The following is a 17,512-nucleotide window of genomic DNA, read 5'->3' as shown; positions in this document are numbered from 1 at the left end:
TGAGGTATGAATTGGCTTTACCTAGTTCCGCCCTTATTTTCCCTTTCACCTGCTTTCATCATATGGAGTCCCCTTGCTGGCAATTGCTAAGGTCACTCAGTTGCCATGCCGAGGAGGAAAAGCTGCAAATGCCAAGTAAAATAGAAACCTATAAATGTTGTGTGTCACAGCAGAGCTCAGTGTGAAGCCTTCAGGAAAACTACACCTACATACAAAATACTGGTGGTGAAAAAACATTTTAAAAACCATTATTTAGTTAGAATTCAGTGATGGCAAATAGGCTTTTGCTTTACCTCTCTAGATTTAGAGCTGCTCCTGAGAGATCAGTTTGGATTTCTCTGAGACTGACAGAAAGATATAGCAATAGCATTCCGCATCCTCTCCACATGAATAAACATGCATAAAATAGTAATCTCTGGCAGCTGGATGAGCTCACAAAAAGTGCCCACAGGGTCACTGCACAGCGCAATATTTACTTAGCACTCAAATAGTGGTTTTTCCCCTAAAACAACAGCTGCACTGAGGTTTTGCCCGCAGCTTTAAAAATTAATAACAGTTTGATTTTGCTCACTAATTCAAATATGCCATGGTGGCAGAAAGTTTCGTACCTCAGGCTGAGAGCAGAATTTGTCAAGCGAAGGGCGGTGCCGCGTGGCTGCGGCTCATCCCCATGCTCAGCTCATGGCCCACGGTCAGACCCTTCTGCTTCAGCAGCAACCACAGGCTTTGATGGAGTCTTTTGCAATATTAACCTAGGCATGATTTCTGTAAACAGGGCTCTTATGCTGGCTGGCTCGCAGCCAGAAAATGGAAAAAAAAAAGGCTGGGAGGAGAGGGGGCCCGTGGGAAGGGGCTCTGAGATGCAAATCACGGTGGTGGTGCTCAGCACACTTTAATCCTTTGTCCAGTGTAGCTGGGCGCAGATAATGCAACTAATTCAAGTGCTTGTCTCTGTGGTGTGAATTAGCTGGATGACAGCCTAAAACCTCTCCCCGGCAACAGCAAACCTGCAAAAAAAGGCAGAAGCATAGCTCTTCTCTGTTCCCAGCTGCTCTGTCCAGCTTTTGAGTTTGTCCAGCAGATTCCTGGCTCCCCTCACATCTCCCTGGCTGCCTGCTTATGGGGGAGGACTCTCCAGTGGGGCTGCAGACCCCATGGCTTCCGTCCACCTTCTGCCCCAGGCTGCAGGACACCTTCTCCCCTGGGCAGTCCGACCTGCACAGTCGCTGCAAGGACCCTGGGCATGTGCTGCAGGTGCCACACGACCTCCTCACTGCCTCCTCGCTGCCTCCTCTACACAGGTAAAGGAACAAGATTTTTCCAGCTCTGGCTTAGCCGGCTGTGCCACACGGAGCAACAGCAGCGCAGCAAACCCGGGATTTAACCCTTCCAAGGTATCGAGATAGGATGGACGGTGTGAAGGTGGAGGGCTGGTGAGTGTTGTCCTGCTCCTGTGGGCTTGATGTTCTCAGGCAAACTGCTCCTGGTGTTGAGCAGCGAACGTGACAGGACTGGGACACCTGTGAAACACGGGCAGATTTTCACACACATGTGATCATCCCATCTTAGCAGGGTTGGGAATAGGATTGGAGTTCACAGCAATAGCCACACCTGGGTGCCTGTTGCAAACAGTGTGCTTTTGTTGGGAGCAGGTGAAGAGTGCAAAGGTGCTTCTCTCTACCAGCCTGTGGAGCACCTGAGGACACAAGTGCCCTGGATAGGACACAAAGAACAACTGCCTGCTTCACTCTTTCTCTCCAGCAGCTCTCTGGCAGTCACTATCTGCCCTGATAAGCTAATCTCTCCTGTTCATGTCTGAATGTTGTTTCTTCTTCCAGTGATCCCCAAGACATCAGCATCCAAACCTTGGATTTCCCTGGCTGTTGTGGAGCTGCCCTGGTAGCTGTTGTTTATGGCAGCAGACCAGGAGTGGTCACACAGTGACTCTCCCTTCTTCTGTGCCTCAGTTTCTCTCAGCTCTGATGGGGGACAAACAGCTGCTGGCATGAGGGCTCCTGGCTGCTCCCTGCAAGAACAGCTAGTCCTTTATGCCAAGAGACACAACAGCCTGGGGCATTTATGTAGCTCACCTCAAAGGAAGAGGTTTATATTTCACAAACTCAGGTTTATCTTATGCAAATAATGATATTTATAGTCTTCAGTAAGAGCTTGTAGCTGGGGCACCTCTGCAGGGAGATGAGCAGCCCACTTCTCTGGAGTCACTGAGGAGGGAGATCCAGCCACAGGGTCCAGGAGGAAAGTCAGGAGTGTGGCTGGGGGGTCACAGAACTACTGCCCAAAGCAATGGGGCTTGGAGGGGTGTTCAGAGACTGGGCAGTGCCTGCAGCTTGGGAGCAGGAATGGGAATGGAGGAGGTTTCTTGCACCTTCCTGCCAGCAAGCTCAGCCCCGGCATGCACTGGACACATATTTTATGAATGTCTAAAATAAGCTGCATGTACAGAAGCAAGATGTTTACTGTAAACTGAGTGGGATGATAAACTGCTTTTTGGGGTCACTCAGTGTCTGTTGAGGGTAGGAAAGCCGAGCACTTGTCTTGGTAAATTCCTTTATAAGTGACTTTTTAAGTACCTTTTCATCCCGAGACCATGGTTTGCTTTGCCATCCTCTTCCATGTAGCTTCTATTATATCCCAGGTGACTTTTCCAAGGTCATCCAGTGAGGTGACAGCAGAGAATCCAGATTTAGCTCTGATTAAAGCATCAGCCCAAGTGGTGCAGCCCAGAGTGCTACGGGCTTGTCTCTGCTGGATGTCCCTTGTCAGCAGTTGGTTGCAGCCCTCAGGGGACAGGCTGTGCCTGGGGCACGGTGGCAGTGCCTGCAAGTCCCCTGCCCTGTCCCTGTCCTTACCAGCATGTTACAGCTCAGTAAACCACCCCTGAGCTCAGGAGCCTCAGCAGCAGCTTTGGGGCTTAAAAACTGGGTTTAGTGGTGGCCTTGGCAGTGCTGGGTTAACAGTTGGACTCAATAATCTTAAAGGTATTTTCCAGCTTTTGGTTGGAAATGGTTCTGTGATTCTCTGTGGCCGGATACCAAAGTGCAAACGCCTCAGAGCTTGCAAATCACACTTGAGAAAGAGTTGAACTTGTTCCAGAGATCCAGATTAGCACATCCTCTGGCAGATTAATTCTTGCAGAGGAAGTGTGGGGGGTTGTTTGGTTTTGGGTTTTGTTTTTTGACTAAAGCAGGGAAATGAAGCGACTTTTCAGCAGTGGGATTGCAGAGTGCTTTGTGGCAGGGAGCTGTTCCTGCCCCAGGTTCAGTCACAAATTAAACTCTTGCTCTGATCCATCCCTGGAACTCAGACAGACCCAACAGAAACCGAGGTCTCAGAGCACCTGTAAACAGGTTCCTGAGGCTGGGACAGGATCTGAACAACCCTGGCAAAACCCCTTCAGACCAGCTCTGCTAGTACTGAGAAAATGGTGCTGTGCCAAGGATGGAGGAAGTGCTGGTTTATCCTGCCTTTCCCAAGCAGTTCCCATAGCATCACTCCCACATCCTCCCGCTGCAAAAGGGATCAGGGTCCTGCCTGCACTAACTGGTCTGACCAAGCTCATCTGTGTCCTCCTCCTACACCCCCTCCATCCTGTTTGTTCCCCACCTGCATTTAAGTCCAGATCCTTGCATGAATCACTTTTTGCTCAGTTTCACTGCTGCTTTCTGCTCTCCTGGGTTGACTTGGGGTCTGCCTGGCTGCTTTGTGCTCATTAATCACTGAAAATGTGGGTGTAAGACCAGGTGAGAAATGACCCTTTTGGGACTAGGTTTAATGGCCACTAGCCAGTGCTGGGATAACACGACTTAGCCTGGAGATGGGAAATGAGAGCTGAGGAGGCAGCTGGCACCAGGGCATGCACTGACAGCTGCCATTGGCCTGCAGGAATCCAGCAAGCTGTGGCTTGTCCCTGCTCTTAATCCCCGTGGTGGATCTCTGGCTGTGGGTGGCTGCAGATGGTTTGTGTGCATGCTGGCCCTTGCCCTCCTGAGTGCCACCATCCCCTCTGCTCCCAGGTGTGCCAGGGCCTGTGCTTTGTGTACAAAGTGTGCTGCCAAGAAGGACAGCATTCCCTGAGGCAACGGGGATCTGGAGATGAGTCTGGGGAAGACATTGTATGAACTCATGGTGATGGTGGCTTTGGGTGTGGCTGTATCTCATGCTGTGTGACACCCTGACCTGCCACACTGCCCTGGGAGTGGACAGAGAGAGGGACCAGTGGTGGCATGGAGTATCTGAACAGGTGGAGCCCTTTGCTAGGAACCTGGCTGAGGTTACTGAGGATATCTGGAAGCTGTGGGGGCTTTTCCTCCAGCAATTGCCTGCATTTGGGAAGATGGGGGACATGTTCCTGGGAAAATGAAGCTTTTCAAGAAATGAAGTTACTTTGTCATTAGCTGCAACAAAACTCCTGCAGTAGGTGAGGATGAGGCAGAGGAAGGGAGAAACGGGATGTGATGCAGCTGTGGGTAGTCTAGCCCTGCTGCAGGCCATCTCTTTTATAGATTGATATTTTGAGCCTGAGCAGACGCTGAAGGTTCCCTCTAACAAGCTTTTAATTACTATTTGAATTGGCTTTTATTAATAAGGAATAAGGGACTCATTTGGAGCAGGATCAAAAGGAGTGTTTCCTTGTGCCTGACTGCTGGATCTGTGGAGCAGGTGGAGGAGGTTGTGGGGGGTTGAAAGTGTTCATCCAGAAATTTTGGAGCATGGTTTTTAGGAAGCCAGCTGGTTCTTGGGCTACAGCCACTCAGCTTTGGCTCTTTAGCTCTGGGCAGATGCTCTGCCATCCCAGCCAGGCCCTGCCCAGGTTTCCTGTCCTGCTCTGAGGAAAATATGTGCTGCTTAGAGGTCATAACAGGGTAGAAGAGAAGGCACAGCAACTTAGTGCTGACACTGAGGCTCTTCCTGCTCATACCCAGAGAGATCACAATCTTTAGTTTTGTGATTTCTGGAAAAAGAAAGGCAGGAACTCTTTATCCCAGTGGGAAGTGCAGGTGCCTGTGTGTCTTAGGGTTATATTTTCAGAGGGGTATGGAAATGGCAAAACGTGGCCTTGAGCCTTTGTTTCATGGGCAAATCCCTGTTGGTTTGGCAAATATGTCCCTCTTCTTCTTTCTTTTTACATGTTTCTGTGTATTAAAATTTTCATAAAACCACACTGGAACATTAGGTTGAGGGTGACCATTTATTGGTGTTTTCTGTCTGTTTAGTGTAGAATCTGCCTGCATTTCTAAGGCATCTTGAACTCTGTGCCAAGGTTAAAGGCCTGTCTCCCTGCTTGGGTGCCCAAATGGTTTTCCTCATTTTTAGATGATGTCATTTGAATTCATCAAGATCACTGGTGCATGTTTTCCTGGCTGTGGTAAAGGACCTAGAATGCTGCCTAGAATGGCCCTGAGCTCAAGGATATTCTTGGTGACACAGAGAGCAGTGGAGTTCTCAGCTCACTGATAAAACCTGAGGACTCTGTGCACTTCGCACTGCTGATTGTCTCTCATCTGCTGAAATCTGGGAAACACCTAGGAGGGATGGAGGCCTCTAACAGGAAATAGTACCAGAAGGTCAAAAAGGCTTATCTTTTGAGATAAGCCTTTGCTCATCTGTTACACCACAATCTGAAGGTAATTACTAGGGCATTGCAACTCTTTTTTTACTGTGGTTTGGAGTAACCAATGTGTTTCTGCAGCCTGGAAAGCATGAGGGTATGTGGCAGTTATTTACCCATGTGAAACTTGGGTTAAACCATCAATAACTGCCTCAAAGCCAGATCTAGGTGGAAGGACATGGCCAAGGTCCTTGTTTCCCAAACAAGTTAGTAAGCTGGGTTGAAAATATCTGCAGGCTTCCTGTCTGCAGACAGATCTGGCTTGATGACTTTGTTCTGGGTGAGGGTGGCGGGTTAGTGAGGAATTGACCTTCGTCTGTGTGTGAGAGCCTGAGGCAGGGCAGACAAGCATGTGAAGGTGCAAGATGCACGTATGGCTGTGGCAGGACCTCTGCATCGCTGCATTTCACCCTCCCACGTGTGCAGAGGGGAAATGCAGCCTCAGTTTCTACTGCATTTTGCTGGAGCCCCAGGAGAAGCAGTTGGATGCTGATAGGTGCCTGATGCTGCTAAAACCATTTCCTATCTTTAATGGCAATTACTATTTCCTCTTTGTCCACGGACACGAGCAGGCAGGCCAGAAAAACCAATTAATTAATTGTGTTCCAGGCAAAACTGTCAGGGGCAAGGTGAGCTGCCAGCTGGGGTGACTAATGGGAGTGTGGTGGGGAGGTGAGCGCCAGCCCCAGGGAGCCTGGTGGGCCCTGGGCACAGCCTGGGGGACAGGAGGGGGCCTGAGCCTCTCTTTTCAGAGGAGGATGTAAAATTGCTCCTTTTATGTGCTTTCCAATGCAGAAAAGTCTGATGAGGGGATTTTCAAGTCCCTCTGCCATAGATTAGTGCAGGCACCACCTACTGACTTTACTCTGGCTATCAGAAGATGTGATGTTTCATCACTCATCTTTCCCCCTGGCACCTGGCAAAGCCACCTGGAGAATTTTTGCCCCCTAGCTGTCTCTGGGGGTAGGAGGGACCAAATCCTCCTATGGGCAGGTATGAAATCCCTTGGGTGCTTTTGTGGTGCCATTCACCTCCTGCCTTGGTGGTGGCACAGCCCTGTGGACAGAGCCCCTCACTGACAGGAGCTGCTTGTCCCTGGGGATGTGCCTTCACTGGGTATCCCACATCTTCTTGGGGCAACAGCACTGGGAGGCAGTCTGGAGTGCTCTGACCAGCCCAGACCAGAGCCAGGGCCCATGACCCTCTGCTCAGGTCAGTTCTGCTGCCAACCACCCCCCTTTCCCTTCTGCTGCTGCAGCAGCTCTAGAGCAGCCTGGGTTTGGCAACAGGGAGAGCTGGGCTTTGGGTTCCTGGCAGCAGCAGGACCAGCACAGCAAGAGCTGATGTACAGGGTTGGGTTTTATTTTGGGTAAGTTAACACACGCTGCCAATCCTGCACAACCTCTCATCACTTGATAATGCTGAGGCATCACCCGTTTCCTGCAGCAAATAAAGAAATTAATTTTTAAAGGAGTTAATGGGTTTCACAGCCTTGGATGGGAAAGTGAGGGATGGTGCAAAGACCTGGCAGCTCCAGCTTGCAGTTCCTGCAGGAACCACTGAGGAATGCTCCTGTCCCCTGTGTGATGGCATGGCATTGTTAGAGGAGCCACCTGCCTGGCAGATCTGGAGCTGGTTAAAGGTCCTGTAAAGTCTTTTCCAGCATATGTGGCCTTATCAGACAGCCCTAAGGTGGGGTAGCAGAGTAGTTTTGGCATTATGTAAATGCTGGCTGTAACCTCAATTTCTGCTGACAAGCCTTCCCTGATGAACCATGTGTGTGGTGTCAGCAGTGCAGTTTCCACCTCTGCTAGCACTTGGAGTGTGGCTTTGCTTCGGGCAAATTCACTGGCAGTGCAGACCTGCAGCCAGGTCTGGGATAGAGAAATGGTCAAGAAGTTTGAAAATACTATCTTCAATCAACGGATGCTGTGTGGTAACTTGGCTTAGCTATGGTTTCTGGTGAGCTCCCTGTGTGGGGAGACTCCCATCTTCCACTGTGCTGGTGTTAAACCCTGGTTTGGGGATGTCAGCCCATCCCTGCTCTGTGGCAGAGGATGGAGACTGCAGCCTCAGTGCCCACAGGAGGCAACAGCCACTTGTTATCAAGAGTAGGATTAACTCAACCTGACTTCCCATTCTTCACTTGTGTCCTTGCTCTTTTTGATTGTGTTGGGCCTGACTTGCCAATGTCATCCAACTCTGGCACACCAAAGATGAAAGAGTCAGACTCTTCCTCCATGTGGTCCAGGGTTGAGCAGGGGTTTAGCAAATGACAGCTGACAAGAAAAAAATCCTCTTCCTGTTTTAGCTACTCACATTTAGTGGTTGTGTTAATGTTCTACTTGCTTGTGGTTTTCAGTGGAAATGGTTAGGATAAACGTGGAATCTGAAGTTATTTTATAGACAAAAACATCAGAAAGAAGCTTCAGTTGTACCTTTATCCCTGAAAGCAGCCTAGGAGGACTCCAGATTCTCCTTTTGGCAACTGATTGTTAGAAGTGAATTGAAGCCAGAAGCAAGTGCCCAATTACACATTTCTTCCCCCACAATGCAGTGTCTGTGTGGTGCAGGCAAAGCAGCAGCCTGCAGACTGCCCTTCAAACGTTTCAAACCCATTTCAGAATCTTTATTGGAAAAAAAAATAAAATAATCACAGCATCTCAACTGTTATTCAAACACATTTAATAAACAAAGAGAAACAGTAGCAAAGGGCACTGACACGTGACAAACTGTACAAAACCCCCAGGTGGGAGCCCACGGCCCGGCCACTCCGGCCCCTGCCCCGCAGCCAACCAGGCCCCTTCTCCTCAGCCCACTCAGTCACCCCTGAGAAAAATCAGTTTTTAAAAATGTGCAGAAACCAAGACACTTCAAGAGGTTATTTCCAGTCTTGCCATAATGGAACAATTTAGGCCACTGGGAAAGTTTTAAAAAAACCTAAAGTGTCATACGCTCCATTCCCAGGATTAATGCTTTAAGTGAACCCTCCCAAGAGGCAGAAGCACTCTTGGACAGCCAGTAGATCTACCCCTGCTCTCCTACTCTACTCACCACAACATGCTACACTTTTTTTAGAGTGAACGGGACAAATTTCATCCTAATTCAGCACTAATTTTGATATAGTTGTGACTGAGTGAAAGGCAATGGAAGGAAAAGCCCTGCTTGAGCACAGAAGGGATGCAACTGGTGCATCATGCTGAGACCTGCCCTGTCTCAGGGTAAAGGTGACTTAGCAGTCAGGGAAGGAGAAGTCCTTCACTGGGAATGTACCTGCTCTGGATGGACTTTGTGCCTAGTCCTAAATATCACCCAAAAACTTGAGCATCCAGTACCAATGATTGGTTTTCTACCATAAATTTGTTCTGCTGAAATTCAATGGACCCTGCATGGAGCCCAAAGAGTCCATGGTCCCCTGGCACCTTCTCACTGCCAAAAGCAGCACAAAAAGGAAAATCAAGATGCAGCTCTGACCTTTCTTGTGCTCATCATTTAAGCAGCTGTGCCATTCACCTGCTAATGGTCCCTTTTAGGCTCTGTGGCTCGAGGGCAGAGCGATGGCATCACTGCATCAGGCAACCCTCCAGTGGGCTTCACCACGTGTGACACCAAGAAGCCAGGAAGTGTTTGTTATTCTTGTCTACTTGAGCTGTACTGGACAGAAAGTCTCCCTCTACAACAAGTGCTGCTTTGAGCTCCACGGTTTAACGAGGTGCTCAGCTGGCATCAATGTGGCAAACACAGCCTGATCTATTCCTGTTGCCTTTAGTTTGGTATTTCTTGACCAGTTCCCAAAAGCTCCCTCCTCTGAGGAAGGGGAATAAGACAAATGAGTGTTAAAGGGCTTTTCAGGCTGCTAACTTGCATACATGTGCTTGTTTCTTAGCTATGAGCACAGACAGTGGCTGAGGCTACAGCATAGGGACAGAGGAGGGAGATCTGTACACATCACAGTGTTGTTCAGGCCCAGCCAAGGTGTGTAGTCTGATCACATCAACACCAGCTCACCATGTTAGAAACAGGGCAGATGGAGGGGAGCAGAGCTGGGTTTTTCAGTGTGATGGAAAGCCAGCTGAGATTCAACAGCCTGTCACTGACACAATGTGAATTCAAAGACATTTGGCACAGTCTGTTGTTACCAGGACTAATCTAGCACAGACAATTAAGCAGTCTGTCTTGAGAATGAGGCAAGGGCTCCACCAGAGGAGGTACACTGGCAAAGCAGGATGGAGGACAGGCAGGAGGACATGCAGGACTGCAGAGAGGCAGAGCACAGCGGTGCCACTCTGTCTTTGCTGCACATCTTGGTCACTGAACTGTTGTTGGACTGGTGGTAGGACCCTCTCAGCAACAAGTGGTTAAGATGGAAAACCTGCCAAATTCTGTGTCAAAACTTTCAGGAGAACACGGGTAGCTGAAGCCCTCCAGAAAGGAGCCCAACCCCTCGGCCCAGGTGAGGGATTTTCTGGTAGCTTATTGAGAAACATCTGCTCTGAGCTTGTCAATGTCTTAATTCCAGCATCTCCAAAGCTTTGCTGTAATGTCAGTTTGGGACTTGACTGAAAATGACCCAAGTGCCAGGACACTCAGGCTACAAAGAACGAAGGCAGGATGAAAGGGGAAAAACATGCAGCAAATTCCTATGAAATTCCATGTACCAGACTAGGAGGGACATGCCCTTGGTTAGGGGTGGCACAGAGTAACAGAGGGGAACCAGTGACTGCAGTTTGGCTAAGATTAGAATTCAAGAGAGGCACAAACAAACATTTTGCACATCCATCCAAGGCATTCCAAAAAAAAAAGGAAATAAAAGTTACAAAAGTTGACACATCACTTTGGACAAGAAACATTACAATAGTTTGGCAACTTTTAACCAAACCCCCCCACCCCAACTCTGTGATGTCCCTCTGTAATTTGAGGTGATCTCTTAAAGGTGGGGACATGAGGGGGCTGCAGGTAAATCACTGTGTTTAAATAGGGGATCTCTTCTGCAAAGGATCTCGTGGGGTCAGACAAACCTACCTGCTTGGTACAGTACAAAGAAATTCTGCCTGAAGCCCTCCCTGGAGAGAGGGAAGGAGACAGAGCCCACACTGCTGGAGACAAGCAAGGCAAAGCTCAACTTGGCAGCAGCAAGTCCCCAAACCTTGTGACTTTGCACCAGGCTAAGATATGGCCGTGGCAAGGGGAGATGTCACCACTCTTCCTCTGTGGAGAAGTGTAAAGGACAGGATTATCACTCTATCACTATTTTGGGTGAACACAGGCCTCTTTTTTATGCATACAAAGTAATGGGCTTTGGAAAATACCAGGAGCCCATGTGGAATAGTGTTACCAGTGAGACCTGTGTCAGATGGACACACAACTCCCCTGACCTCAGATCTAAACTCAGTTCTTAGGAATTGAACAAGGAACAGATACAAAGCAAGGATAGAAAAGTTTGTGTGGGGTTTTTAGGAGTGGTTGTTTTGTTCCTCCTTTTAAAGCCCTGTTCTTCAGATTTGGGGGAGAAGGGGGGAGCACTGCAAGGTCCCTGCACTTCCCTGGTGGCAGAGCTGGGTGCAAGCAATGGCACAGCTCAAATATGAACCTTCCCCCCCACAGCAGCCTGTGGAAGGTGGGATTGATTACAAGGGCCTGAGGACCTGAGCAACCTTCACAAAGGCTCCGACTGGGAATCCAGCCCAGCCATTGTTGGAAAAATTCAATACAGCGCTGGCCAAGTAAATCAAACAAATACTTGTGGAAAGGACTGTCCAACTGGAAGAGTCTTTTCCTTTCTTGGTTTCCAGGGTAAGAGAAAAGCCTTTGGTTATGACCAGAATTATTTGCCATTGGCAGGACAGGCTTGGCTTTGCTTTGCATTAGCTTGGTTATTGTACAAGGGCTGGGCTGCTCTCTGGAGAGCTGCTCTGCCCAGCTGGACTGCCCTGTGACATCTGGGAGTTTAATGGACTGGACACTTGAATTACATCCGGGATCCTCGCTCCTGAAGAATCTGAAACAGAAGAGACCTTCTATGAAAACCTCAGACAAGTTTAAATGCAAAAGCTCCTGTTCAGAGTCCTTGTTTTTTGCAGAGAAGGGAAGCATGGACTAATGTGAGAGCAGCTTGCAGGCTTTTATGGCACCACAACAACTGATGGGCTGGTTAAGGGTAAGTGAACCCCTTCTCTAGAAATCCTGCTCAGCTGCTTGCCAGGAGGTTGAAAGATGTTGCCTTTTGGTTTTATTCTGGGAAAACAAAAAAAGTGGATTCATAGAATAGTTTGGTTTGGCAGGGACCTTAAAGCTTATCCTGTTCTCTGCCATGGGCATGGACACCTTCCACTAGACCAGGCTGCTCAGAGCCCCATCCAACCTGGCCCTGAACACTTCCAGGGATGGGGAGGGTTGAAGGAGCACAAAAATCTTGTTTCTCCCTGCAACATCCTTCAACCACAAAACCTAACCTCAAAGATCCTTGCTACTCTGTTCTCCCTCTTCAAGTTATTCTTTCCTTCACTTTTTGATCTTAATTTGAAGTGCACAAAGAGCTTAGCTCTTGTCCTTCAGTAAATCATGAAATCTTCCAAGAAGGGATGGAGAAGGCAATGGGAAATCTGATCCACAGAACTACTGCTGCAGCCTGGTGCAGGAAAGATTTTTCTTTCTAGAGGAATTGAAATTGATACATCTGAGCAGGTGCCTTACCTTGGCCTTCTCACTTGGCTCCTTGACAATGCCATTGGTGGAATTGTTGAGCTCCCTGGACACAACACAGAGGAATTCTGCCTGGTCTTCGTTCCCATAGTTGTAGGAAGATCCAATGCTGATCAGCTGTGCAACAGGAGACAGCCAAGGTAACTATCAGTAAGTGTGGGTTTTATTCCTGCAGTTGCTGGGACAGGACTGCCCCAGATCTGCTCTGGATGAAGTGTCCCCTGCAGCCTCCTGTGTGTGAAAGGCAGGGACACATCCGAGCTCCACAGCCCTCTAGTGGCACCTGGAGCCCCGGGAAGGAATTCCAGCCTGAATCTAATGCTGAACACAGCAGAACATTGCCCAGTTTGTGAGGGTGGAAAAAGGGAAAACAGATTGTGCAATATGTAATATCCAGTTCACTCAGACGTGGGCAGGCATTGCAAATTGCCTGGTCCTTGCTGAACTCAGCTCTCAACTGCCTTGTGACTGATGTGGAAATGGGAATTCTTTACCCCAGGCAGATGTTGGATTAACTGGGGACATGTGGTAAACAGACACTGTCCTTTATGTGGATGCTGCCAAAATGGAGTCTGGTATCTGTGCAAATGGGATTATATTCTATTACTGTTGTGTTGAGGGGGTCTGGACTCAATCCAAGAAATCCCATCTGTCTCATTCATCATTATTACATTAAAAGGACATCCTGGAGTACAGAGCTAATTTGTCATTTACAACTCAGTTCTGCTTTCCAGAAAATAAATCCAAGTCATCTGAAGAAAGCATTGACTCTTACCAACTTCAGTGTGCAGCATGCAGCTTAACTTCCATGTCCAAACAGATTTTGGAAGAGCCAGCTCCACATTTATAGATAATAGATTTGAAAAGGAAGATTAGGAAAGATCTAAGGATGCAGGTTCCCATGAAAGGCACTGTCTGTAGCCTCAAGGTTTTGGGGGTGTAGATATGGATGTGTGAAAGGCAGATTCTGTAAACTGTTGGACAGCAAAACCTGGGAATGGAGCAGTGAGTGGTTCTTGGTCACAAGATTTCACTGTTTCCTTACAGGGCAGGTTTTTGGCTGCCTCTCCACTCTGAGACAGTTTTCAGGTATTACAGAACAGATCCATAGGAACAACTGATGGGAAGAGCTGTTCCTAATCCTCTGCCTCACTACATGTCAGCACAATTCCCACAGCATCCACTTGTACTGAAGCTGGACTAAATGGGAAGACACTGCTGTAATCCACAGACCCTGTTCTGTAGTTTCTTAACATAACATAACACACAGGCCAGGCTCCAGTTCTCCCTCCTCAGAAATAAGAGAACTGTGTTTGATTCCAGAAACCAAACGTGGAGCTAATGCCATGTGCCACTGCAGTGACACCCAGCCCTGGAGCCAGCTGACTGCACAGACACCTGCACAAAGTTCTTGTGTCCCTCAGAGCCTCTTTAGCAAATGCAGGAGTTGTGGCTTTGAGGCTCCAAGAAAGTTGTACTGTGTTTTTTCATGGCTGTGATAATTTTCCTGGATATAACTGTTATACTGTGGCCTGGTGTATGTGATGAAATGCAGGAGAAGGGAAGAACTGCTCTGGGATTTGACAAGGAGACAAAAAGTCCTGAGAGAAAATGAAATCTCTCTGGCAGCTTGAGTGACTTTTGCTCTCCCCTGTCAGTAACTGGGTACAAGTGGATTGCTGCTCATTCAGAAGAGCAGAGCAGTGTGAAAAGCAACTCAACAGGCAACCCTACTTATTCCACACCCAGTTTTCAAAGGAATTCTGCCATTCTTTGCTAATGGTACCTGTTCAAATTTCCATCCGTCGGACATGGTGGACACCATCTGTGTGAGCTCTTCCTCTTGGCACTGCAGCACTCTGTACACGTGCTTCACAGGCCCCTGGAGCACAGACAACAATGGCTCTACTTAGTAATTGCTTTATTAGCATCATGCTAGAAAATTAATAAGCTGCTCCTGCTCTCATCTTAGGAAGTCAGAGCCCCAAGGGCTTTCTAAGGGTGTTTTTATCCCACTGATTCCAAAACACAACCATATGCCTGGCACTCTTCTCTTAAAAGCTTTCTAGGTGTCTAAGCTAAAACTTCTTTAGCTTTCAAAGCCATTTGCTGCTTTTTGAAAACATTTCTGAAATTGAATCCACTGGATGTGCTGATATCAGCTGAGCATCAATGGGAAACATGTCACAGAGAGACACAGGGAAGAAATGGTTTAGAGAAGGAAGAGTTTGAGCTGTTCTTTGGCAAAGCAGTATGTTCTGCTTTATAACCACCCATTTCTGCTCCTGGCCCCTCTCCTGTAAGTGTCCTTTGCCTTTCCCTGCAGTGCTGACTCAGTGCTCTGTGCTTTATAAAGCCACACTGAGGACTTTTTGCTGGCCATGCCCTGCTTCCACCCAACAGCATTTATTGCCCTGTTACTGCTGAGCCCAAGAAGTGCTGCTGCAAGGGCCTGCAGCCATGCCTGTCCTCCTGAGCCCCAGAGCTGGCTCACAAGCCAGAGGGGCTTTACTTGAGAGGTTCTGTTCTCGTTGTCGCGGATCCGCTCCTTCACCAGGCGCACCAGGGACGCGATGTTGTAGAACTCAGCCTCCTCCAGCACCCCTGCAGAGCAACCCAGAGCACAGTCCTGTCACTCTGCACAGCACGGAATGAAGATCATCCTGCCACAGGGATGCAAACCTGCTGCTGACTCCAAATCTAGCCCAGATGTCAGAATCCCAAATGTGCCACCCACCTCCTGCTCCCAGGCTAGGAGAAAATGCTGCCACCTCCTGCTGTGCCTTAAGAGGAGCTTTATGAAACATTATTCCTGGGGTGGATGCTTTGTGGGGGGCTCCTGGATTGAGTGGAGAGATGAGAATCTCGACTCCATGTTTCAGAAATGGAGTCGAGATTCTCATTAAAATATCTTATTAAAATATCATTGTAATATAATATGTATAACCAGCCTTCTGGTTTATTATATTATGATATATATTATATTAAAATGATATATTAAAACTATACTAAAAGAATAGAGAGAAAAGAATCCATCAGAAGGCCAGAAAGAACAAGAATGGAATGCAGTGACAAAGGCTTGTGACTGCTCAAACCTTGACACAGGAGGTGTGATTGGTCAAGTGAAAACAATTTACCTGTTGGTAAACAATGCCCACACTACATTCTACAGCCATCAGATAGTTCATTGTTTACATTTCTTTTCTGAGGCCTCTCAGCTAGGAGAAGAATCCTAGCAAAGGATTTTTCATAAAACATCATGGTACATATTCATAAAACATCATGGTACATATCATACCCTGGGATGATCAGAAATCTCAGGGTACAATGTCTGTTTCTTCACCCAGCCCCAGAGCTGCCTGCCTGGGGAGAGCCAGGCCTGTGAGGGGCAGAGGGGCTGGAACAGAGCAGTGACAGGCTGTGCTGAGAGCTGCAGCTCTGCTCTGGGGACACACACAGCTGGTGATTTAACCCCTGCTAACAAGCAATTAACAGCACTAACAGCACTCCTGGTGCTTTTCTCTCACCTTCCTCTGCCAGCTCCTTGTTGATGATGAGCTTCCCGTGCCGGAGGTAGTTCAGGATGGGGCCAAAGTAGGTGGGGTCTCTGTCGATGAGATAGGCTCCAGTCTCATCCTGAGGGCAAAACAGGCAGGGCTCAGAGCTGCCAGCAAAACAGGACTGCAACCCAACCCAACACATGGGACAGATCCTCTCTGAGCAGCTGGAATCATCTGCCTGTGGGAGGTGTTCAAACTGTGTATGTGTTCAAAGGTGTGCTGCATTTAAAGCATTTTTCCTTTTCAGTATCTGCTCTACAACACTGCAGATGTCTTGCATGAGGCACCTGGGCAGCTCGTGGGCCTGGAGAGAACAGCTGGGGTCAGGGGGCAGTAAGAGCCAAACCCTGGCACTGGTGTTGTGGCTCAGCTGTTCTCCAGGCAGGTTTAACCAGGGGGCTCTGGAGGAAAATGGGATCTCCAGTTCTAGCCAAAACAGTTCATTTTTAACCCTTTCCACCACTGCAGTGCTCCAGCCACGTGTCCAGCAATACAACAACTCCTGGCACCAATAACCAAGAGCTGGCAGCCAAGAGCACCTCCTGAGCAGCCCTGAAGCACTGACAAGCCTCTTCAGAGCTCTCACAGCCCTCTCTCAAGGACTTCACAGCACTGTTCCCCCTGCCAATCCTCTCTAAAGCAACAAGGCACTGTGCAAACCCACTCTGAAATCTCTCCTCTGCTCACCGAGGCTGCTGGCTGATGTTTTGATCACAACCAGGATTTATCTTGTGATTAAACTCCAAAAGGAGCAGCAACAGACTCGACTGCTTCTGGCCCACTCACAACATTTACAACACCTTGTGCTTTTCCACCCAGTCCTGGGGGAAATCTGCAACTGCAGGAATGATTGTTAATTGCAAAATCCTTACAATAAACTGAAAAAAAAAATCTGCAGTTGCAAGAATAATCGAAAATCCTTACAATAAACTGCAATGACTGCAAAAAACTCTGCAATTGCAAGAATAACTGTTTGAAAGATCCTTATAATAAGTTCAAAACTGCCCAGCCACGCAAGGAATGCGCACCACGATCTTTTATGAGAGTGCAGTGAAATATATTAAAAACCAAACCAACAGCAAAGGTGCTCAGGGTGCGAAACTGCCACATTCCCGTTTCTATGAGTTTCCTTCCTGCTGTAACGCCCGGGGGATGTGTGCTGCTCCTCGAGGGCAGCCCGCGGCAGGCGGAGGGCTCGGAGCCGGGCTGGGAACCCGCGGTGTCCCAGCGCCAGGGCGCGGCCCCTCCCCGACCCGGGGCACAGGCCGGTGATGCGCTCGGGCCCGGGCTCCCCGGTGACCCCGGCGCGGCCTCACCTTGTCGGAGCCGAGCTCGGGCCCGTCCTGGCAGCACAGGCGGCACAGGAAGGACTTGGGCTCGCGGCACAGCGTCTGCCGGGTGCTCACGAAGTACGTGCCGCCCACGTTCAGCCGCACCCACTTGGAGGCGGCGGCGGGAGCGGACAGCGCCCCGGCGGGCCCCGCCGCCGCCCCGGCCGCGCGGGGGCTGGGCGGGCCCGGCGCTCCCCCGGGGCCCGGGCTGGGCGTGCGGCCCCTCGGCGGCCCCTCGGCCATGGCGGAGCCTCAGCGCCCGCCCGCCGCCATCGCCGCCCGCGCCGCTT

General features: G+C 49.1%; 1 protein-coding gene and 1 long non-coding RNA gene across 3 annotated transcripts; one reads left to right on the top strand and one right to left on the bottom strand.

Annotated features, from left to right (window-relative positions):
- Positions 1-42: 42 nt before the first annotated feature.
- On the top strand, positions 43-16,899 carry LOC135284368 (uncharacterized). 2 transcript variants are annotated; one of them, XR_010349773.1, is made up of 4 exons: positions 43-1,301; positions 11,710-11,786; positions 12,286-12,471; positions 13,379-16,899. It is a non-coding gene; the product is annotated as an uncharacterized LOC135284368 (long non-coding RNA). The 2 variants fall into 2 exon arrangements; XR_010349772.1 differs by lacking the exon at positions 43-1,301 and having other exon boundaries at positions 11,623-11,786.
- On the bottom strand, positions 8,298-17,509 carry KCTD2 (potassium channel tetramerization domain containing 2). The gene is made up of 6 exons (XM_064395784.1): positions 17,208-17,509; positions 15,859-15,967; positions 14,844-14,935; positions 14,118-14,213; positions 12,323-12,448; positions 8,298-11,627 (listed from the first exon to the last, which is right to left on the bottom strand). Exons 1-6 carry the CDS (start codon positions 17,463-17,465, stop codon positions 11,598-11,600), a joined length of 711 nt encoding a protein of 236 aa, XP_064251854.1. The 5' UTR covers positions 17,466-17,509; the 3' UTR covers positions 8,298-11,597.
- Between the last annotated feature and the right edge of the window lie 3 nt (positions 17,510-17,512).

This window comes from Passer domesticus, chromosome 20 (genome assembly GCF_036417665.1).
Source record: "Passer domesticus isolate bPasDom1 chromosome 20, bPasDom1.hap1, whole genome shotgun sequence".
In the NCBI taxonomy this organism is placed as follows: Eukaryota; Metazoa; Chordata; class Aves; order Passeriformes; family Passeridae; genus Passer; species Passer domesticus.
Note: the sequence above shows the minus strand (reverse complement) of the source record. Positions and strands in the feature narration are given on the sequence as shown.